Genomic DNA, 25,264 nt, shown 5'->3' on the forward strand with positions numbered 1-25,264 from the left:
CTTCTTAAATTGTTGCTGGAATTATCCCAGTCTTCATAGGTATGTGAATCATATGTGGACTCGGTGTGCACAGGCCATCTTAATAAATTGGTGATAACATGGAAGAAATGTCACTATATTTTACATTATCCATGGGAAGTACACACTCAAGTGTCTTTAAAACTGTCACCCAAGTGAAAAATTTTTAAAATATGCTTAGTATCTGCCACATACAACACATTTTTCTGTAAATGAGTCTGTCTATTTAGAATGAAATGGGTCTAGAGTAAGAAAGGCTTTATGAATCACAGAAACAACATGACTTCAGAGGAATACTAACATCCAAATGGCACCTTCTGCTTTGTCAATTTGTGTAATGCTTGTAAATTGATATGTCACTTTGTCTTGATTAAGACTAAGTGCAAGAAATGGATTAAGTGCATTACTGGGCGTAATTAAAATAGTCCCAGATGTAGAGAGATGCATGCAAGATTGTGGACTACCCAGCAACAGCTGAAAAGGCATATCATGACCTGACTTTTAAGTGTAGTGAGACAGCATATGGTTTACAGTGGAGTTTTGAAGGCATAATCACTATTGACATTTTCTTGAATGTCAAGGAAGTATCTCTCAGTATCATTCAGTGTATGAATATTTCAGTCTTCCTGGATTAGCATCTTAGCTGTACTGGTGACAAGTATGTCACAGTAGGCATTCTTTTCCTCATTTTAAGAAATTCAGACATTATATCCTAGAGATGAAATGACAGAAATAGTTTAAAAGCATTTTACAATGCTGTTACCTGGTTTACCGTTTTTAATTTATGATCTGTGGAATATTTCTATGAAATTCACAAGCTGCAACAGAAAAGCAAGCCAGTTGTCAACAGGCTTATATTCTCTCTAAGTGAACAGTATATTTCCATGCAGTGGAAAAGACCTGCGAGATCTGCAGCTGAAAAAATCAAATAGAATCAATTCGTGCCATTTCAAACAGAACATTTTAAACACCTAATTTTCTCTGAAAGCAGTCCCAGTTTTGTAAAAGGGGCCGATGAGGAGGATCACCCAAGTGATTGGGAGAGATTTAAGGCCTGGAGGGACTTGTATGGGGCCTGAAGGACTTAATAATTCATGGACTTTCACGTTATTCCCCAGTTTATTACCACATTCAATGTACCCTATTATTCCTATATTCAATGTACCAATTATTCCTATGTTAATCCCCTTGGTTTGTATTGTTCAGGGCTTGTCTGGACTTGCCCTCATGTTTTTCCTGACAAAAGTTGTTTACTTCCTTGTTCTCCCCTGGTTTCCTGCTCATCTCTCACTGATTGGCTGAGGAGTGCCGCAGTGCAGAGTGAGCTCCCATTGTCCTTTTCCCCTGGATACTCCTAAGTTCCTCCCACCTTCTCCATGTTTCCCAATCCTGTTTCACCCTGAGGTGCCAATCCCATGCTCCGCCTCAGTTATCAGACCTTCCCTTACCCAAACCCTATATAAGTCCTTGTTCCCCTTAATAAACTGGCCATTACACCCTGACCTTCTACTGTGTCAGAACCCTGTGTGTAGTGTCACGTCCCTATTCCCTTTCACCCTTGAGCCGTGGCAAGCCAAGGAAATTATTTATTAATTAATTCACTACTACTATAACTGCAGAGAAGAAGAAAAGGGTGCAGTGTGCTTTTGTTAAAAATTGCTCAATATAGGCAACTGCATACTGAAATTGTTGCCTTCTCTATGTTTTAGCTGTTAATGTATAAAACAGTACAAACTCTCATGACCTAATGTCTGGATGAGGAACTTTCATGCTCTCTTACTTTTTTCTTTCACTTCGGAACTAGTGGAGATTTTTTGCCAACACTACCTCAAAGTAACATAACAAAAAAGAAGAGGAAGAAAAATCAATTTAGGCAGCCAGTGTGTTATAAAGGATTTTTTTCTACACCTTTTGGAATAACAAATGTATACAGGGCCCAATTCTAACCCTTGTTAAATGTGAAGGCAGGATGAAAAATAATTTTAATTTTTAAAAATTTTGTGTTATTTATATGCAGAGAAATTTCCATATTGATCAGACGAATTACTCATAATTAATAATTCATCCAGCTCCATTGAATAATTTTCAATCATTGAAATCTCTGCACAGGATCCTGGTCACCCTAAAATGATGTGATCATCTGCAATACAAGTTCTGAATATTTCAAATATATTTTTAAAATTCTGTCTCTAAGGACAGAATAGTCAGTATGAAATCAGGAACAGCATGTATATAAATCAGGTTCCTTCCACTGAGGTGAAATAACCTGAATTCCCCACAAAGTGAAGAACTGTTTTACGTTCTTCACTTTTAAATGTGGGTCCTCATTTCTATGACCAGAACTGCTAGATCAGATGTACTCAGTCACTCAGTTCAATAATGTGCAGCTAAAAGATCAACATTTCCTTCTTTCTTCAGGGGTTCACCCTGTCTAGTCTCTTCTACCTGAACAAAATTGCCCTAAAAAAGAAGTTTTTAATATTTGATCTACCAGGTTAAAATGTTCCTTGCTGAGAAACTGAATTTAGTGTAGGCAGACTCAGCAGCACTCGTGATATGTGGTAATGGTAGGATCAGGCCTTTTTCTTAGAAGACAAATTAAGCCCAAGAACGTACACATTTCTTTTAAAATTATATCAGAGGTAAGCCATAAGATTAGTAAACAGTTCCTGTTTGCTGCCAAAGAAATCTTTTCAAACTTATTCAGCACTTTGTGTCAGATGCTGAGTATCTGTGGTCATAATTTCAAATTCCTGTTTATTTTCAGTGAGTCAGCTGGTTTTTTCTTTTTTTTCCATGAAAACAAATAGTTTCACAGGACTTAGTTTCCCCAGATGTCCTATTTTTCACAAACAGGGTGTAAGCCATTTCTTGTCTTCCTCAATGCTGAGGTCATGAAAACCACACTGATCATTCATTTCTCTCCTGTTTCTTTCACACTGAATGTCCTTTAGAGAATATCTGACTGTTAATGGCTTGCTTCACAGATATAAAAAGCACAAAAGCCATTCCCTTTATATCTTTCAGAATAATTCAGTGTGAGGGGAATCAGGGAGCCAAACAATACATGTGAACTCATGTATTTTTGAAAGACTGCATAGTACAACTCACTGATGAAAGATCTATCTGACTATATACATGATGAAAGCCACAGGGATTGTATATTCTCCTATCATCCACTATCAGTTTAAGCATTTTTTCTCTGCATTTTGCTCATGTGAACAGTCTTTTCCCTTTTTTGTTTTTATATGTGCAAATCTCTCTGGAGACTTTGCAGTCCCAGAGAATATGGGGCTATTTGTCATTGGGACATGACAATATTAGACCAGTGGCATACACAGCTGCAAGCCACAAGGCACTGCTGTTCTGTGTTGTCATGTCTTCCAGTGGAGTCTTCTAGCGCACAGAGGAAAAATGTCCCTTCTAAAAGAGGCTTAGGATTTTGGAGTTTATGTACTTTCTTCAACATAGGGTCCAGGAACTCAAACATTGCCCAAAAAAAGTGATAGGAAGTGGTCCTGCCTCATGCTGCAGTACTGTGTACTGAGGGTTAACACTGCACTGAAGAACAGGGAATACAGGTTGTGCCAGGTAGATCAGCCCTGAGGAACTGAACTGTGATGTGGGATGCGCCTAGGCAGTGGCACTTGACAGTTTTGGATCATTAGGATTGTCCTCAGCAAAGTTTTGGTCCAATACAACAAATAGACTCCCAAAATTTATATGACCAGAACTGCTAGATCATAGTAGATATACTCGCTCATCCAGTTCGGTTGTGTGCAGCTGAAAGATCAATTTTTTCTTGTTTCTCTCACAGGTCATTAATTTCCAAAATTAATGATAATTTCCAGTTGTGGCTATCATGTTTGGAAACACAAGCGGGGTTAACAACCTGTGGGCTCAGAATTCTAAGAGAATTGGTCTCTCTGCCATTAAAGTCTCTGCCATTGAAGTCTCTTTTATGCTTGATTTACAAATATAGATGCAATCAGGAAGTTGAACTCTTACTTCAGTGATTGTTTAATTCTGATGTTTAGATTTTATGATTACAATAGCTGGTATCTACAAATCACACTATGGCCCCTAAATTTGCTCCAGAGGATGCACAACACAGCAAGACAGAACGCATCACTTCAATGCCTTGGTGTCTGCAAGTCTTCTGAGTTAACCTTGGGTTAAATCCAACTTTTCCATCTTCCTTCTGAGGCTGGCATAAATGATGTGAGACTTTTTCTCTCCACAAGCACCTTCCAGTGGAACTCTAGCACTGACAGCTGCACAAGCAGGACTTGATAGGCCCAGCACACGTCTTTCTGGACAGCTAACACAGGAAAATGGAATTGTCTTTGGAAAAAAATCCCAAACAAACCAGCACTGATGAGTTCTTGTCCACAGCAGCTCAGTCCAAAGAAGCAAATAAATGGTTTCTTGTTGATATTTTTATGAGCAGACTACCTATAGGAAATTAGCCATTCTTATAAAAATTGAGTACTTTTTTTCTAGTTTTACTTTTCAGATATAATTGCAGCAATGACTCTGCAACTGTCTTATTCACAACTTGTTACAACAGAATATAGCAAAGGGGTGCAATTTTAAGAAAAAGTGAGTAGCATATTGTGGCAGTTTGAGCCACATTAGAAATCCAAAATCCACTTTCCAGGTTTCCCCCACCCCTTCCCACAATTCATCTCAACACCGAAGAGAAAACTTTCAGGCAGAGGCTTCTACAGGGGGAAAAGGGGAAGTAACATACATTTATTTACACAAATAAATACTATACAAGCTAAAAGCAACTATATATATATATATATATTACACTTCTATCAGTCTTTTAAGCTCCTCCCTCAATTAGTCCAGGAAAAGCCCTTCAGAGCTGATAGGTAACCAGTCTTTCCCTTGTGGGAGTGTTTGGGGAACCTGAAACACTCCCCCACCAACCTCCAGCTGTTTGCTGAAGTCCTTTCTTCTTCACAGAGTCCAAGAAAATAGCTTTGAGTCCTTTCTCCTTGGTTTTGTGCCATTTCTGCTGTGTCATCCTCTCTCTCACTCATCATACCTCGGTTCATAGGCTGCTGTAACGTAGTCAGCTTATCAAACGTCCTCCAAGTCAGTTTTCGGCCGCCCCCAGTCAAACCTCTGTAGGGCAACTCCTGAGCTCTTTGGCCCGTCTCCAATTCTTGCCTGGAGTTCTTCCAATTGTTGCAACAAATGACAACTGTTTCTCCTGGCAACCGAGCCTCCTCCTCCAGCCCGCCTCTTGGCTCAGCTTCAATACCAAGCCTTAGAATCCACCCCCCACCAGCCTCAATGCAGTGGGGGGAAAAGCCCCCTGGCCTTGGCCACAGGCAGCTCGGTCCAGTTATACACTGTCCCAAGCACCCCGCAGCCCAGCTGCAGGGGGGGAAGAGGGCCTGGCCTCCTCCCTCTTACCTCAGGTGCTGTGAGTCATGTCCCTCACAAGCACTCACTCCAAATGCTGCCTCCAACCCTGGCTTAGGCAGGGCTGTGGGATGCAGGGCCTCCTCTCCCCCTTGAGGGGGAAGAAGGAGGCCCTGCCACTCCCCTTGGCCTTCTCACACCCACACACAGCAGCAGACACAGACAGAATTGCCCACAACTTCTGCGGTTGTGTGTATATGATTTTTCAGCAGCAGCGAACAAGACGAGCGGTGACTGACCCTCCAGGGAACACTGCCCTGGCACCCGATCACCTCTGGGCCCCCCTGCTCTCAGGGGGGCCAATCTCAACCCATGACAACCGTAGACAGTCATCTTTAGTCATTGCATCTACCCAAATCAGCAAGAATCCTATAGAAATAAATAACTTTGAAATAATAATAGAAAAAGGCTACCTTATTCTTTGTGCACTTTGAGAGTGCCTTGCTACTTAAGCACTTGCAAAATTATTTTTTCCTGATGTTTTCAACTATCATTTTCTTCCCCCTGTGTTTTGCTCCCATTATTTGTCTTTTCATCAAACCACAGAAAAATAAAATTGGAAAGAAGAGGTGCCTGTGGAGCACAGGGGAAACAAAGCACTACAGGTGTGGAGAACAGAGGGAATCTGCAACAATGGATTTAGTGTTGTTTGTAGCCTCATCTTTCCAGCCTGTCCAGCAAGAGGTCACATTGCCCAACTCATCATGTTTCAATGAAAAAGAAACCCATGACTGTTGCAACCAGGAAATGTTGACATAATGGAGTTACTAAGAAAACCTGAATTTTAGTAATTTTCCATGTTAGATACATTGCAGGCAAGGTCACACAAGTTTGAGGTCTTTTTCTCTTTACATGGTTCATGACAATCAGTCAAAATGCTTTTTTTTTTTTTTTTATCAGCACATAATAGCATTTTCCACAAGCACATGGAAAAGAACATGTTGAGCCTGTAGAGTGGTTGTATCCTATGAACATATTTTCAGGGTTTATTGCAAGGAAGGGCATTGCAGAGAACTGCCAGCAGGACAGATTCAGACACTTTCAATGCCCAGGAAGAGAATTAATCCTGTATTCAAGAATTTTCTCAGTACTGGAAATTCTGGACAATGAGCTACCTATGACATGACACCAAGACTCCACCACACTTTGAAATAGTAATTGTTGGAAGTAGCAGTACCTGCACATATGGAAGAATGAACAAATTATATTCAACTAAAGAGAGTTACTATTGCAGGCAAGGGCTCTGTGGCACAAAACAAGGAGAAAGGCAGAGCCAGCTATATAATTTGAACACGATGAACAAGGCAAAGAGAGGGATGGAAAAAGAGATGAGTAGGTGTGGGACCTCATGAACTTGTAGTAGTACAGGTGGGTTCTTCCCACCATAATAGGAAAGGAGAGAGTGGGGAACGGGACCATCTGCCTGTGCCACGCTGGGGTTGTTTGCGTGAGAGGCAGTGAGAACGCAAGATGCAAAGGCAGTACAGCTGAGCCTGTGCCCCTGTCTTTGCACCCTAGATCGCTGCTAAGCCCCTTGCAGGTACCTTTGCTTTCAGATCAGTTTTTACTCTCACTATTAGCAGCAACTCATCCCACGATCTCACACTTTTCTGAGACTGGAATATGACTGAATTCCATTGATTTACTCAAAAAAACCCCTCCAAAATCCCCTTAAAAACATTAATGTAGAAATCTTTGTGTTAATTCAGTCAAGAATCACTTCAGAGTAAAACATTTGGGACAAACAGAAGATAAGGTGTAGGTGTTTACTTATTAGGTGTTTTCTCATTTTGGGGCCCTGAAAATGTGTGCAAATGGCCTCCCTGTTAAAGAACTTCACCTAAAGACATTGACTAAATCAATGCCAGTTAGGATTAGACGCCAGGATTTCTAAAACCTTGATCTGCATATTTAGCTACCTCTTATTATCTATTTCTTCCTTTTCAGAGCAAGTGATCACAGGTAAACTACAGATCTACACGTTTTGCAAATGACGTAAAAATCTGAAAATAATTGAATTGATGGACAAGGAGCGTATGGACAAAACTTGAATTGCTTGTCTTAATATTCCTGCATGCTGCTAAGCTTGAATCCTTGAATCCTCTGCTCCTTAATTGATACAAGAATACAAAATGTTCCTTTTGTTTAAGAAGTCAACTGAAGTAAGCAAAAATGAAAAAAAAGCTTCTATTTTCTTGGAAAAGCAAGTGGCAAGCAGTAAATTGTGGTTAATGAAAGGGGTGTGTTTCATGACAGAGCGGTTTCAGGCAGAACTAACCACAAATACATGTCATTCTTCATTTACTGTGAAGTTGAGAAATATTTGAAAGCTAAAAGTCATACTCAAAATATTTTCAAGTTATTAGTAAAACTAAGGTTATCACTCCTGCTACAACTCCCAAAATATATAAATACCCTGCTTTGAATATGTACCCCAAAATGGATAAAATACCCTGCTTTGAATATGTACCTCAAAACGGATAGTTCTTGTGATTACCAATGTAACTCAAATACTTAGGGACATTTTAAAACACACCACTAAGAGTCACTTATCTTTCTAATTGAATGGAAAACAGGTTTCTGTTGGGATGTCTCTAAAAAACATAAAACTACTGAATTACTGAATCTAATTTAAATTCCGCTCAGATAAGAGGTAGAAAAACGATTACAAATCTGTTCTTGCTCAAAATATTTTTTGTTGTTTATTTATGACTTAAAGAATTTCTCAAACTTGATTTTATTTATTTTGCTAATATACCATGTTTATGAGATACTGCATATTTTTATACTGGGAAAAGCTCACCTCATTTACTTCCTAGGCTGCAATTAACCGTATCCTTGTAATTTCCTTTATTGCAATAATTTTCAGTGTTTTCACCCTAACAGTTCAACCATGATAATTCAAAATAGCAGTGTTGAAAGAAAGTGAGCTTTTTAAAATAAATCATCTCAGTTTTATTTGTATTTTCCCTCATTTCATTTGACAAGAACATTTATTCCCTGATTAAAAAGCTCAGGACAGGCATATAGAACCATCATTTAGGGCTCTGAGCAACCAGGTCTATTGAAAGATGTCTCAGCTCATGGCAGGGGCATTGAAACTAGACAGTCTTTAAGGCCCCTTCCACCCCAACCCAAATCATTCCATGATTCTATGATTAGAAATACAGCAAAACCAAAAACTTGGCATTGGGGAGTTGCACAACACTTCTATTTGAGAAAAAAAACAAAGACAAAACCAAAAAAATCAAGTGAGAAACCTTCCATAGTTTAATGGTCTAAAAAATCAAATTAAGTCCATTCATTACAGAAAGGTTATTTAAACTGTATATCCTCCAAAGATTCTGGCCTCTTTACAAGTTACTTGGGTAACTTCCACTGATATGGACACCTGTTCTTTGGATCCCTGTTTGGACTACCATCCTTACTTCATTGCGGACACCAAACAGCAGCTAGATTTTCTATAATAATAATAATGACTTTTAGGAATTTGAAACCAAAGTGAGAAACAGATTTTCTTAATTTTCTAATAGTGTGAGCTGCAACACAGTGTGAAAATGCAGGACAAAACATCTAGAATATTTTTCTCCAGTGTCATAGACATGTTCTTGCCTTGCTTGTTAAGATAAGTTCATTTAGAAACAGACACTAATGTAATTTCCTTTTGAAAAGGAATAGTGATTTCTTCTGTCTAAACATGGGGAAGGACCTAAACATGTCTGCACTGGACAATAGGAGAACTGCTGTGCTCTGGGAGCACAGCACTATGAGGACTGTCTTTGTTGGGCCTTGCACAGGCACCCAGCTGCAGATAGATGGTTACTTGACTCTTTCAGTAATAGTGTTAGTTAACAAAAGCCTAGGGAAGTATAAGGCAACCCTTCCAGCTCTGCTCTTTCCTTCCAAGCCTGTAAATCCCCCCCCAAACCAAAACTTCACTAGTCTCTGAGAAAAACATCTGCAGTGACAGAGACTGCACTGGAGGCCAATCAGCAATTTAAGGTATCTTTGGTTGGACTCCTAAATGCCTAGCAGCATACTTATACATAGCCTAATTCAAAGAGGTTAAGAGCATTCTATGGATCTGTCATTGTTTTAGGGGAATTTTAGGCACCAATCTGTCTGTCAGAGCAAAGCGTGAGATAGTCAAGAGCCTAATGATCATTCCACCACCTCAGAAGTCCATGTGTTCAGTCAGGTAGTACCCACCCTCACTAGACCTAGAGACTGGAGATTGCTGGAATGGGAGAAAATAGAGGCCAGAAGGGGAGTATCCATGTGCTGTGCCCAGGAGGATGTGCTCAGGCATCAGAATAAGCCAACCATTCATTTCCCCTTCCTCGAGGAAATGAGGTGAGTAGGATCTCTTTGCTTGGCTGCTGGCATTCCTTTTTTACTTCATTCTTTCAACAGGACACTTCTGCTTGACAAAGCTGTACTCCTGGAATCCTTGAGTTCTTATTTTTTCAGACCTTAAGTTTCTTTAAGCTATGAATATCTTTGGATTACAATTCATATTTAAGAATTACTTTCAAGCTTAATTTGAAGACTTCCAAATAAACAAAAGCACAATGATGTTCCCAAGCATGTTTTAGCAATAGTTAAGCTGTGCACTAGAGATTGTTTCTGTTATTTATAAATTTCCTCACAGTCGGCATCAAAGTTCACTCTGACTTTTTTGTTACCTCTGTTACCTGTTAACTTTCCACAGGCCATCGTCAAGACAGATCTGGGTAATTTTCTTGTACAGCAAAACGCTTGTGTCTTAGTAGTCTTCTCATAAGAGGGAGAGGTTTGATTTCCTCAGATTTCCCTCTACATCATAACATTCTGGTTTAGGTTCCTTTCCTACTTCAACTACTTTTCCAAACAAACATCAGCACTGAAAACTCTGCTTCATTTTGTTCCCATCAATGCTGCACAGCAATAACGCTTCTTTCTTAAGAAGAGCCCAGGATTATCCACTTTGATCTAAAACACTGGGCTGCAAATCAGGCTAAGTTGATTTTCTACTGTCATCTGTAGTCATGTGCAGTTCCTGTTCAGTGTCACTGATTTCTAGGAAGAGGAAAACTCCATTTTTTCTTTTTTTGTCTTTTTTCCTCAGATATCGTTATATGTGAATGTGGTTGGAGGTTTTTCAGAAGTCCAGTCTCCCTGTACAATTGAAGCATAGAAAAGAAAAAAACTGGGTGAGAAACGAAAAAACAAACAAACAAACAAACAAACAAAAAACCCCAAACAAACACCAAGGAAAACCACCAGGAAGAGGAAAGGAAAAGCTGTAGCAGGGTGTTAGTAATATTTATCTTTGACAATCACAGAACATGTTCTAAAACATAATTCTTCATTCTTCAATTATCTACAAAACATAATTTTACCAGGTTTCTTCCATGTGAATTTGTTTTCTTCTTTTAGCTTGTTTTTCCAGAGGAACAACCCCCGTGCAAACATGCCATCTGCCTGTCTGCCTCCCAACTCCAGTTTCAGTCAACAGCCAACTTGAGCCAAATTTGAGAGAGGTGCAACATTCTCAAAGATGCTAAGTTCTTACAAGTTCGTGGAAAACTGGCAGCCTAAAAGAAGAAAGAAGCTCATTTTAGTATGTCATGGTGAATCAAAGACAGATCCAACTCAGTGTCTCTGTTTGAAGAGGTAGCAGCCATCTGGACAGCATGTAGGCACATTTTGTCAAGACACGGAATCATTAAGTTTGGAAAAGATCTCCAAGATCACTTGACTCCAACCTTTGGCAGAAGAGCCCAACCCCCACATGGCTATAACCTCTTGTTAGGTAGTTGTAGAGAGCAATAAAGGTCACCCTTGAGCCTCCTCTTCTCCAGGCTAAACAACCCCAGCTCCCTCAGCCATTCCTCATAGGACTTATCCTCTAGACTCTTCATCACCTCCATTGCTCTTCACTGGACACAGTCCAGCACCTCAATGTCTTTCTTGAAGAGAGGGACCTAGAGCTGAACATGGGATTTGAGGTGTGGCCTTACCAGTGCCCAGTACTGCCCTGGTCCTGCTGGCCACACTATTGCTAATACAGACCAGGCTGCCATCGGCCTTCTTGACCACCTGGGCATACTGCTGGCTCATGTTCAGCCTCTGCTGACTGGCATCCCCAGGTCTTTTTCCACTGGGTAGCTTTCCAGCCACTCTGATCCCAGCTTGTAGCACTGCCTGGGGTTGTTGTGACCCAAGAACAGGACCTGGCACTTGAACCTCATACCACTGGCCTCAGTCCATTGATCCAGCCTGTCCAGACCCCTCTGCAGAGCCTACACATGGACCTTTGAATCAGCCAGAGGAAGCACTGAAACTTTTCTGTGTAAAATTGGTGGGAAGGAGCTGACGGGCAGGACAAGGGCCTATAAAACACAGGAAGCTAGACTTCATTAATCTTGCTGCTCCTCATCTTCTACTGATTAAGTTTAAAGAAATGACCACCTCACTAATGAGAACATAGAAAGGAGAATCATTGATAAATTTTGGGCTCAGTATCAGATCATCAGTAGGTTTAGTTAGTTATTTTACTATAATAAAGCGTGTCAGCACAGACAAGACATTAGAAAACTCCATGAAATCCAGAAAACTCATGAAGAGTTGACAGCATTATACTAGTACACCTGTTATGACATCTTGTCCCAGTACATAGTCATCACTTCACACCATCCTTACCATATCTAAAAGATCACTGTGGAAACTGAAATGAAATATTTGAGATGATTAAATTTTATACTACCTTCCTATTATATATCATTTTTGGTTAGACTTGATGAGGGGCCTTTCTGTGTCCCAATGTTGTCCCTAACCTACCTGTAGCCTAGACATGAGTAGCTATTTGTACCATGTTCAGATAAATACAGAACAAGGTTTTGAAATGCACTGACCTGAAAAAACTGATGGCAAGTACCAAGGGATTTGGAAGTTAAACCCCACAGCCTTACATTATTATTCCTACACTCCTAAAAGCAGCATTTAATAAAAATTCATTCTGCAGCAAGCTTGGACAGTGTTCCATGAAGGCTGTCTCCTGCATTCTTAAAAAGCAAGTCAAAATACCTTCTTACAAAGTGAATCCAACACAGCATGGTTATGAATGTGATTCTCTTTCTCATCTGAGAAAGAAACTCTGCCATGGTGGGTTCACATCTGCTGCCAGCTGGGCCCATTTATCAGATGTTAGATGAACAGCAGAAGCTGGAGCAGCAGCAGGAAAACAATGTCAAGACAAAGAAGACATGGATGAATATAACCCATCAAAACTTTAAAACAAAGTCAGCATTTTTGCAAAAAGAATGGGAAGATGTGTCTGTTGAGTAATTGCTGTGTGGCAGTAAAATATCAGAAAATTTGCTTTGCCTGAGACTGTAGAGAGAGTCTGATGATATGATTTCTGTGGGACTGCTTGTATGAGAACGGAAAATAAAAACAACAACAAAAAAGCAGTAAAGCAATAGGAAAAAAACCCCTTGGTATTAACATTTAAGAGGGGTTGTCTGGAGAAGAATATTTATGCAATGCCTTTGTTGAAGAACATCTGAATATTTAGACAACTCCCATCAATGCTGGGAGTCAGTGGCTTTATAGAAAAAAAAAAAAAAACAAATAAAAATAGCAAGGTATTGTGTTAGACACACAAACTCATACACACAGTTCAAAGAAGCATTAGATATTTGAAAAAGATTTCCACCGTAGCAACTGAAACAGGCTGCAGCTGCCTGTGCCAGGAGAAAGTAAGAAACACGTTCTGGATCATGAAAGGGAGGTTGGTTCCCAGCTGCAGGCTGCAGGACAGGGCCAGTCTCCATTCAGCTCAGTCTCCCAGCATTCCCTAGTCAGTGACTCAAGTAACAGCTAAACTAGCTCAGCAATTTTCCTTAGGAAGCCCTGGAGGTTCCTCTAGACAACAACATATTTTCCTTTGTTTTTTGCACACAGTAGTGGAAAGGGCTGAACACTCACCTGGCTTACTGTAGTCTTGAGCCTAGTTCTCTGGAAAGCACTCTGGATGATGATTGTTTAGTATCTTCTTGCTCATTCAGTATTTTTGCAAAGAGCCCCTACGGTTCACAGCTTTGGGTTCTCTCCTGGGAGCGGATACCTTTCTCAGTCAGAGAGGCAGAAGGTTTAAACCTGGATTCCCACAATATTATATGAATGGCCCAATCACCATCCCTACCTAACACCACCAAGACTTTCCCAGAGGATGTGGCATTTGCAAACTCAGTGACAAGGGGTAGGCTAGAGCCAGATCATTTGACACTCTGAACTGCCAGCCTGGGCTCTCTATTCCATCCCTGAGCAGAGTGTAAATCCAATGCAAGCCCAAGGAGTGGCCAGTTTGATTTCAGCATCTCCTAGTGAAACAAGGCACTGCCAGCGCTCCTACTGGAGTGTTGAAGGTTTTGTGAATGCTGCTGTATGCCATCAGCTACAAAGGTATGGTGATTCCCAGGTCCTTGTTGTGATTTACCTGAGTGAAAGAGCTCACTAGATGTTCTTCCTTTTTATCAGTGGCTATGACCACTGGCTTTCACAGGTGGAGCAACATGCTAGTGTATCTCAGTTGAAGAGACTGGAATGTTTGCTAAAGAGGATGAGTTATGAGTCAGACCAAACTCCTCTCTTTCAGCAATTGTAAATTCAAAAATTAAGGTGCTTTAATCGAGGAAGTGTGGGAAAAAAAGAAGAAATAACAACCCTTTATTAAAAGATATATGTATATTGGCAAGAACAATAACAGAACATAAAGACAACTAAACAATAGTCCTGTACCCAGAAGTTCCCTTCAAATAAAAGAAAAAAGAGTCTGAACACTTCTCTGTCCTTTAGCGCAGTTCTAATCACGGTCGGCAGGGGGCGCTGTTGGGTCACTGGAGGTGCAGAGCCTGCAGTACCCTGTGTGACCTGCAGGGGGCGCTGTTGGGCTCTGGCAGTCACCGTGTGGGAAGGGGGGTCTGGGGGTTTGGTCTCGGATCACGGGAGAAGCCGAAAGAAACCAAAAAAAACCAGAGACCCTTCCCCCAGTGGAAGAAGGGTAGGAGGAAAAGCAGTCCACCCCCCACAGGACTCACTGTTGTTCTCAGATGACGGTGTTTCAAAGCTCCTCCTTTTCCCCCAGCGGGCACAGAGACTCTCCGATGAAAACGCAGCAGGTCCGGGCTGGAGACAAAAGACAGCTCGCAGGCAAGTTGAGGCCAGCAGTCAGGGCTGACCAGGATGGGAAGCCAGAAAGACAGATCTCCAGGCCTTCTCTCCAAATGCCCGCATGCAGGCCCCCATCTCTGTCCGAGAGAGAGAACTCAGCCCTCTGACCTCTCCCCTTCCAAGAAGAGCCAGCCACCCCCTCCCAAAACTCCTCCCCTCTCCCCCCAGCCTCTGATGGATCCATCCGTTAGGAATGCAGTCTGGCCAGCTAGTTCTTTTGTAAGGTAAATTGACTCCTTTCCCCCTTTCCATTCAAACTCCGTCTTTCCTACAGTAGGGGGCAGGGGGAAGAAAAAATTCTCCCGGATTTCTAACCTATAACATGGTGTCAACAATGTTTGCTCCCATTACACCCTCCATGAGAGATCCCTCTGAGCCAGGTTTGAAGGAGCAAACTGGCACAGAGAAGTCACTTTCAACCAGTCAGGTAACAAATCTGCTGTGTAACTACCTGCATTTCCAACACCTGTGTTATTTTCAAAGGATGCAGGAGCCCTGTTTGTCTGTCCTAAAAGCAAGAGAGGCTGTGCCATTTCCTATGCCTGTGGAATCTTCAAAGGCAGATTGCAGAGACTTTGAGTCAGGCATCTTCCTCCTTCTCTGAATCACATGCTTGTGCAGAAGCTGTTAGTCACTTTTGTCATCCATTCTAGCATGGGACAAAAAGTTGAGCTCAGTGAAGTACTTTGTAAATATAAATATCTCCTAATAGGAAAAAAGTAACTTCCTTCCTCTATGGAAACTGTAAACAAGAAAATAAAAATACCTTCTTGACATAGTTGCTGGATCCACCTCTGGTATTTCTTAAGCATGTGCTGTCAGTATAACCAGTCGGACGATTTCCCCACACAGCATCCAAAACACATTTCCAGCTACAGCTGCTCTGCACTTGCTGAAGAAAGGCAGTCATAGTCTCAGAAGACTCTGCACTGGCTGCACAAGTGGCCTCATCATTTTTTGCTGTATTTTGTTTATGATGCCAATAGCTAAGAAAGAAACAGGTCCGCATCTTGCATCATCAGAAAAGAGTTTGAAGACAAAATACATTTTCCTATTTATCTCAAACTATTCCACAGTTACCCACATGTAGCAGAAAAGGTGGAGAAGTTGCCAAAAGCAGCCATGCTATTCCTTGAAATACACTTACCAGCTCCAAGACTTCTGGAGTTACAAAGACTTTGAATCATTTCAAGTAGAATTTTTCTGTTGCAAAGTCTATGCACTGGAATGCCTTCTCATTGAACTTTCCCATAAACTAAAGAAACATGTATTAGTGAATTGTGACCACTGAGCAATTAAACCAGCTCCCTAACAGAAATAATTCCTAGGCAGTCAGACTTGTTTGAAGAAAATGACACAATGGAGAGTGACATTAACTGTCACTGAGGTAGTGGACAAACCTGCATTCAGGTTTGTACATCCATCCTATACAGACTGTAGCTCTAATGCCTGGGAGGAGATGCACTGTTCACAACTATTACAACTGCTCCTGGCAGAGGCTCTGATTTATATATGATTTATATATATATTATTATTCTATGTTTGTGTTTCTTAGAAAAGAAAGAGGGGGTTTTTTTTTAAAGAAAGCAGAACATGTGTACATATGGGTTTCTTAGAAAAGTACTGTCCTCTGCTCACAGCAGGCAACCCGAGAATTTCCCAGCTGGGTGGAAGGAGGGAATCTGTGAAACTAGATCAGGGTTCCACTGCTTGACAGCCACTGAGAGCAACTCCCTCTTCTGCAGCTGCACTCAAGATGCAGGAGAGGACCTCTCTCTGACAGCAGCAGCAGTGCAGAGGCCAGGCAATGAAGGTTTTAGTCCTCTGTCAGTGGAACAGCCCACTATGACATGAAATAGGTTGCCAAATGTCCAAGGTCTGCCAAGCACAGCATGAGCTGCAGCTGAGCTAGGTGTTGAGGGAACAAGCTGCTTCTTCCTGAGCTGCGGTGTCACTGAGGGGCACTATGAATTCACCATTTTAGAAACTTCCAGTCTTTCTAGGGAACCAGTGAAATGGGAATGGGATTAAATGTGTCTTTAACTGTAACTCGTGGGTTCAGATTAGAGTAGGCTACAACAGAGATCCGTGATGACCAACTGTGACCTGCCTATTGGCTCTTGAATGGCACACAGAGAAGTACTGCGCTTCTGAGGGCAGATCCCATGCTCAGAAGCAAGGAGATGTCTCCAAATCCCAGAAATGAGCACCACAGGGAAGACTAAATGAACATAAGTCCTGCAATCAGGAGCAAGGTGATTCAAGGAAGAAAAATGAGCAACTTGTCTCACTGATGATTATACTATAGCATTCCTAGAAGCGTATAGAACCTGAGATGGCCAATATAGATTGGCTAAGGGATTCTATAAAGTAGCCACTTGATTGTTCTAGTCAAGTCATCATACTTCTGCTTACTTCTACTCCTTGATCTAATTTTATCCTAGTGCTGTTCTTCAACAGTATTTTGTTCAGCCATGTGTAAGCAAGATCACTTCTAAAGCTACCTTTCGAGGACTAAACTCAGGTCCATCTTTGTTTGCATTACTTAGCTCAGTGTCCAAAATCAAGACCTCTGTTGCCTTACTTATAAATACCTTTCAGCGTCTGCAGATAACTAGATTTACCATTAATCATTAATTACAACTACAATCAGTCAAAAGCCCAAGCAAGTTCACCTTACTTCACTGTACTTTGAACCTTGCAGCTCTGTTTTTAAGGTAATATTCATGCCAACAGACTTTAACATCTGAGTTACACCCTAGGCAACTTAGCTCAGTCAGAATGGGAGATGGTTATATAAGAATTTTGGTAATCTGATCTGATGAACCCACAACTGGACTTCTTGAAAGGCAGCCACCTTCCTAAGTCAACATTCAAAATGTTCATGCCATAGGAGATTTATTTCTACTAGATTTCTTGCTAGCTGCAGAGGGAAGCAGAAGAAAAGGCAAACTGAACTTCTAGGTCTTCATACCCCTCTCTCAATACAACTGTCCCCTTTAGTGGGAACAAAACTCCTCGATACTTTCTCTTCCCATTCTCTCGTGAGAGGTGAGGTGAGCTCTACAAGTAGTAGTGGCTCATAGCCTACTTGTCTGAGGCTGAACCCAGCACATCACCTCTGCCTTTCAAACAAGCCCATAGGTCTGCTTCCAAATGACCTTCCCCTGCTTTTAAGAAACTCTATCTAATGCCAGAAGGCTTGTCTCTGTAATCCCACTACATTCCCCTACCTCTTCATCAGCACCCACTGCTAAGCAAAGCAGCTTCCCTGGTGGCTTTGCATGTCTCAAACCAACCTCCTATGTGCTTCTGCCTTTCATTTATATGTGCTTGAATATGTACTTGTATATGAAATACAAACTCTTGATTACTCTGATTTTTTTATTCTCTCAAGAATTTCCTCATCAATGTGCTTCCATGCACCATATATAAAAGGACCTGTGCAAGATGAAGTTGTGCACTGTATGAGCTGGAGCAAATCTCTGTGATCATTCATATGCTATACATCGCATGAAGTTATTCTGATCTACTGCTTGTGTTCTTCAAAGAAGTTCTGACACTTGGTAACATCCCATTTCAATGCTCAGTCTGCTCATCCTACATTTTTACTCAACAAATTTATGCAAGCTAATGCCCCTCTCACTGTGATGCTATGCAAATATTTTGCAGCTGAAATCTCAGCCTATAAATAACTCCATGTCTGGCAGTGCCTACCAGCATGTATAAAGCGCTCCCACAAATATAACCAAGCAGCAAGACTAGAAATGAGGAAACAATCACATAAAGCTAGGACTTCACCACACAGAATCTCCGTACAAACAGATGTGAAAATACAGATTTCCCCAGTTGCAATGAAAGAACATTTTGTTCTGGGATTACACATGCAAGCTCTAGCAGGAATTATTTAGCTTGAAATGGGTGAAGATAAATTAATACAGTTTCCATTGAATATGCCAGGACAATTATTTTCAGCCCATTTAAAAATATTCACAGAATGTACTTCAACATAGCATCACAAGGACTGATTGAAAAAAAACAGTGCAGGCAGGGTGGAAGCCTATAGCTCAGGACACGTAAATACATTCACTTTGGATTTGGCCTTGTAGTAGGGAGTAATAGGATACTGCAGGGAAAGTTGTAGCTGGCCCTTACTAATATTTTAATAAAAGGAAAACCATAAGAGGTTTATGACCATTTCTGTCCTATTTTATCTTCTTCCCAAACCAACATTTTCTGAGCTGTAGGAGGGGAACTCGACTCGCTACTGCTGAGACAGATTTCTGCGCTCAGGATGCTGAGTCATGGTGCAGAGGAAGCTGCTCCCACAGGCCACCAGCATTTCTGATGCATCAAGAGAAAGTTCCTTACCTCAAGTTACAGGAACAACTATGAAGCACCTGAGTTCTGATTAAGAAAAAAAAAATCAGGTTGAACAATGCATTTGGTGTGAGGCTGGAGTAAGTGCATACTTTTGATCAAGTGAAAAATCAAAGACAAAACACTACTGATGTATGAACAGTTAAGAATGTGATATTTTAAAATATTCTAATCATGTGCAGCTAAATAACAGAAAATCTTTTTGAAATTAGCCCAGTGCAGTCCTGTTTGAGCAAGTTCAAATCAATGCATTTATTCTCATGTTACTTTCATTTAAGCACTGGACATGGCCAGGTTAGATGCACAATGAGAGGTCTCCTTTTCTAGCCATACACATAGTGTTGCACTGGGCACAGCAAAACAGCCATCCCAGCATATGTGTAATTTAAAAAATAAACATCATAAAACTCAGAAGAATGCTGTTACTGGCACAGGGATCCTGTTCTGTCTCTTCACTGTTGTGACACAGCATTTCACAGGTCTTTAAAGAAAGCATAAAAACTTAACTGTGTAGATTATAAACAAAACAGTTTATTGATTTAATATATGTTTTCAAGGGACTTCCATGTTGCAGTTTAGAACTCCATTTGGTAAAAAAGGGAATCCTTCACAAACCTCATCTTCACTAAATAAAACATATAACTTCAAGGTCAAGTGAAACAACCAAAATATTCAAACCAGATCCTGACCATTAACTATGTAGGTTCCTAGAATTACAAAAGAATCCATAAGCACAAAAGAGGGGGTTTTTTGAGTTTTCTAGATTGACAGTAATTTAGGAAACCCAGTATGTGATTCATCCTAGCTAGATTGTACCATCTCAAAGCTGGACTTCTAGCTAAGCCAGGACTGACTTCTCTCATCTATATAAAACATCTATGTGTGAACAACATAGACTGTCCTCTGGAGAAGATTACTCTGTACCATCCACAGAGAAAGTTTACATTATTGTAATCAGATTTTTTACTTTTTTTTTTTTTTTTAAATAGGGATTCAGGGTGAGATATTAAAGCAAAATTCATATGTAGTAATCAGCTACAACATTACCTCTGCATTTTGCATTAAACCAAGTAATCACTGACACAATAAGCTCACATCCATACACAGTTTTCATTAAAACATTGCATAATATGGTAGCCATTTTGGCACAGCTGCCTCACAGTAGCAACAGCTGAGGCAGAAAACTGAATGCTGGCACACTTCTCTGATGAATTAGGTGTTTAGGCTGATTTTAACAATTAAAAACAAACAAAAAAACAAAATTGGAAAAACCCTCAATGTTTTAACAATTGAGCCAAATGCTCAAGATTCAATCCCATAATTCCTGATCTACTTGAAATGAACATCTGTTGTCAGCCAAAGCCATTTTGGAAACAGAGAGTAAGACTTCATCCCCTTATGCTAAAGCCAAAAGAGCCTGCACAAATTCTACTACCTTTTCTGAGGTTTTCATGTAGGATTCCTTGCTCAGAGCATGCAAGTGCTCAAACGCAGGAATGTCCAGTTGTGGAGTTCTAATTGCATTGGAGGTTCTTGTCTTCTTGTCACTATTATGTCATGGTCTCACTTTTACATTGCCAGCAATAGGGCAGCCCCATGCTCCATCTCTACTACACGTCCTGATTTGGGCACACCTGTCCTTACACCAATATCTTTATTAAAATCTCATGAAGCATGCATTTCACTTTTGTATTTTTGTTCAGCCTGTCACAAGTCAGCAGTGTGTATTTTGTCACCAGACTCCAGGAGCTTTCGGCATTGTCCAAACTGTACCAAACTGCAGGCACATTGCTTGATCTCCTGGTCAGAACTGGAGCATGAGACCTCTTGCTGTTAACAGGACAGTCTCAGTGGTAGAGAAAAGTGAGGCAGGCTTCGTTAGGTGTCAGGAAAGTGTCAGAATTACAATTCTTTACTCCTCCTTGGAGTGTGGCCTTGGAGAAGGTGTAAAGGGATCAGGTTGCTGCTACTGTCCAGAAGGCATTGGAGGCAGCCTGCAACTGACAGCTGGGATCTGGAGGAAGCTGCTGTCTGCTTGGTATTAGTAGAAGAAGTCTCAGGAAATGGCAAAAGACATACAGCTGTACCTCCACAAAGGATGCTGGGTTGCCTCTGTGATGGCTGACAATGCCACCTCAAAACAGTGCCAGAGATTTTCTTGGAAAAGCAGAAAAGTCCACAATACAGACCTACAGTGGTCCATAAGAGACACATGAACATCCCGAGCCTTTTACACTGATCAGTTACTTGAATTCACATGCTGCCATCAGGGAAAATATGGTAATGACAGACAAAAAACCTTGGTGTTCAAATACATTTTAGTTTGAGCATATAAAGGGTTCATATCTTTAGTCTCTGGTGCCCTAACAACTTGACCAGCTGAAGGGATGGCTTGCATATTTTCTGGTGACGAGCTACTCTTCTTGAAGAGGGCTCTGAAAAATGTATTGCTTAAAAATGCGCTGTGATCATGGCTGAACATGGCAGAGGTGGTAAAAATGAGAGGGACTATCCCCAGTACTCCTGTGTTTAGTTATCAGAACACAGCACTATGGAGTTTAAGTCTGGCCCTCCTTGTAGGTAAAAATTTCCCATAATTGAAATATATAAATTACAGAAACATACCTAATCATCAACAATAAAGAAATCATCCAAAACAAAGCAGTATTAAATGAATAGCACCAAGGCTCTTCAGATCCATAAGTCCATTGTATAAAAGTGAAAATTACAGTACCTAGGCCTAAATAAAAAAGGTATTCCAGTGTTAACTGAGCAAGTGCTGAGAACAGTGTTTTTACAAAGAAGCTATCTGGAAGCTGTAACAATATAGAGGTAGAAAATAGATGAGAATTTGAGTGGTAGTAAGAAACTGGTTATGATCACAACATTCCCTTGAGTTTATTCAGTTCATTATTTGAAGTCAACAGGAATTTTGTCATTTGTCCTCTGTGGAAGAAAAACTGGACCTTAACTGGAGGCTGCACATCACTGTAGAGCTTGGATTTCCAAAAATGCTAGAATATTCCCTTTGAACAGAAACTATTGCACATTTTATCACCAGAGCAAAGTTAGTAAGCAGGTAATACTCTGTTCGTAGCGTGTAAGGCATATGTGTTCAGTGTTCTGGGAGATGAAGGGTAAATTGTGAAACTTCAAAATAGAATACATGCTACCTCACAGGATTGTTTCTATCAGCAGCTCCATGACACATGACAATATGCAGCACAGGACTTAATTCTACTGTCATCTGCTTGAATACACAGACTCCAGAGAAAGTTACGTTTGCTTCACTGAAAGCAGAATTAACCCCTTTGTCAGGAGTAGGAAATTTTGATATGCACATCCAGACATAACCTAAGCCTGAAGATAATTCAGCAGACAGGCTGGCTGGCAGATACACAGTTTTTGGCATGTAGATTACGGGTCATAGATGTATTTTGCCAGCCTGCAGACAATAAAGGCTAGACTTCAGTACCAAATAAGGAAAAAGAAATCAAAAGAACAAACAACATCTCACAGCATTTTACCAGAATCCTTATTCAGTACTGTACTATTGTTGCTGAGTTGAATTCCAGATTTCCAGTTCAGTGACCTGGATAAACACCCGTCAAAATAATCACAGCTTTGTTTCTTCAGTACTGGCCTCTGAACAGCCTTCAGGTCAAAATTATATTATTGAGATTAGCACCATGGCAATTACCTATTGGAACAGTTTAAAGTTCTTCAAATACAAGTCATGGTTCAGGAAGGAATACAAGATGTTTATAAAAAATTAATTCTTCCAAAAAAAAGTAATTCTATTAAAAATACATAATCCATGACAGAACATTCCATTTTACCTGTCATGGAAAATAAAAAATAGTGCATACATAGAAAGCACTCAAAATACATGAGGCCAAATTCTGCACAGAATTAAGTGAGAACTTTGATGATGTATTAGCTGGAAATCTTCTTTTATGGCCACTGTAATCACTAAGATTTTTATTACTATTTCACAGGTATTTAGATTTTATCTAGTGCATCATTTGACCTATAATAAATGAGTGTATAAAGAACAAATTATATGTCAACAATGTATATTCTCTGTTCCATACTACATCAATTAGCATGATCAAAACTGGAGTAACTACACCCAGTACTGACTGCGCTTCAAAGTTGGGTTTGTTTTCTGACAATATTGGATGACTTCAGGATCAAGATTTAAAATGCTGTTTTGCAGAGGCCTTTCTATAGTTGGAGAAACCGCTGCAGGAAGCAGCTGCTCATGTCTTACTGCCATCAATGTTGATGCTGTACTTCTCTCAGCACCCTTCAGAAGAGGAGTCACTGTAACAGTAGGTACAGTCAAGCTCCATTCCAGACAACGACCTGGACTACTGAGGATTGCATCTGCTTGACTTTTGACAAGTGATTTCGTCTTCTCTTTCTTCTGGCACATTAACAAAATGCACACAAAAGTAAAAGCAATAATGAGTAGCACAGACACCAGGACCAAAGGGATAATGATGTAACAAGCATTGCTGCTTTCACCCACTTGCTCTCTGGGACTCTTGGCATTAACCTGGCTTGTAGTCTTTACCTCCTCAGATACACTTGTTCTCATTGCCAGATTTAGCAATGGGCCTTTCTCATGTAGATATCCCCAGTGATTCTGCCCTGGTCACTTAGTTGATTCAGGCTTCTGTGGTGCTACCGCAGGCTCTTCCTCCTGTGAGGAAGCTGGTGCCTCATACTTTGAGGTAGTGTGAACCTTTAAAGTAGTCATGCTGGTTACAAAAGGCACTTCTGTCGTAAAACCCTGCACAAGTGGAGGACTGTGTGGCACAAAGGAATACTGAAAACAGCCAACAGCAGGTTGCACAGCATCTGCCCTGAGTATAAATGTAAACGAGTCATTTAACAGATCAATGCCCGTCATATTTGTATCTATGTCTAGAAGCAAAACACCACCATCAATGTCAGGCTGGGTGAACGCCTGAATGTCTTCAAACACTGCCTCGCTCACAAACCTTTTCTTTACAATCTTTCCAAGTGAGGGGGGCACTATTACTTCAAATCTAGGATTACTATTTGTCAAATTAGCTAGCTCAGATGCATCCAGGTCACTGCTTCCAAATTTATAAGCCACTCCATTTGAAATCTGCAGGTCAGGTACAACTTGTACTAAAGGCTTCACTGTGATGTTCAGCACTTGTCCTGTTAGATTGCCTTCTGCAGTGAAAAGCATGAACTTCAGTACTTCTTCAGATGCAGTGAGATTTGACAGGTGGTAGGAGAGCCTTCCCGAGTACAAATCTGCCTGCTCAAATTTAGTAACCTGCTTATTTCCAATCATCAGGTGCCCGTATTTGAGTGGCTGAGTTATTTCATACATAATGTTAGTGCTTTTTCCATTTGTGACAGCTGAAAGCTGAACATTAGTAATAGTGACAGATGTCTGGCCCTGTGGAAGTACAACATTGGTAAGGTTGACTAGGACAAGAACAACTGGTATGACTTCAAGACTGAACAGTTTGTATAAAGGGCAATGTTTACCGTCAGTCACACTGAAACAAAACACCCCAGAAGATGAACTTCCATCCTGTACAAACCAAATGTTACCACTGTCAACATCAGCTTGTGTGAAATCTTTTATAGAGACACTGAGATTGCTTTTCATTGCTAAATAACCATTATTGGGGTTGCTAACAATGGTATATTTGAGCTCAGCTGGGGCATTATCTAAGTCTTCAACTTTCAGGTTCTCTGACCCCAGCACTGACATATCTCCTTGCAGGACTTCCAAGTGCAGCCTTTTAGTCTTGAGCTCTGGAGATCGGTCATTCACTGGAAAAACAGTGATATTAAACATCTCCTCTAAAACTTCTCTATGGGGCTTTGTTGCAGACTCACTCTTTAGGTTTAACCAAACAGCAAAAGCGAAACTGTCATTAAGCGATTCAGAATTATCATGTACATACACAATTCCAAATTTGTTCAGTATGTATCGGGAGAAATTAGGTTTTTCTTTGGTAACGTTTCTTTCTCCAACAACAATCATGCCATGTTGGGGTAAAGAAACAACCTGATACCAGACTTCATACATGGAGCGCTGTATGTCAGGTGGTTTAATCAATAGATTTGAAGCATCTAAATTTGTTTTATTGATCAATACTCTGCCTCCTTCCTGGACTGTGGCACCTGGCAGAAAGGAAAAGAGAATCTTAGTAAT

The 25,264-nt window shown here is 40.7% G+C and overlaps 1 protein-coding gene across 1 annotated transcript in view; it reads right to left on the minus strand.

Moving 5' to 3' along the window:
- Window positions 1-18,043: 18,043 nt before the first annotated feature.
- LOC116780428 (chondroitin sulfate proteoglycan 4-like) overlaps window positions 18,044-25,264 on the minus strand; it is a 41,746-nt gene continuing 34,525 nt past the window's right edge. Inside the window, 1 exon segment of the mRNA XM_032675430.1 lies at window positions 18,044-25,233. Within this exon segment, the coding sequence (XP_032531321.1) occupies window positions 23,180-25,233 (2,054 nt within the window). The 3' untranslated portion in view covers window positions 18,044-23,179.

Source organism: Chiroxiphia lanceolata, chromosome Z (assembly GCF_009829145.1).
Source record: "Chiroxiphia lanceolata isolate bChiLan1 chromosome Z, bChiLan1.pri, whole genome shotgun sequence".
Classification (NCBI taxonomy): Eukaryota; Metazoa; Chordata; class Aves; order Passeriformes; family Pipridae; genus Chiroxiphia; species Chiroxiphia lanceolata.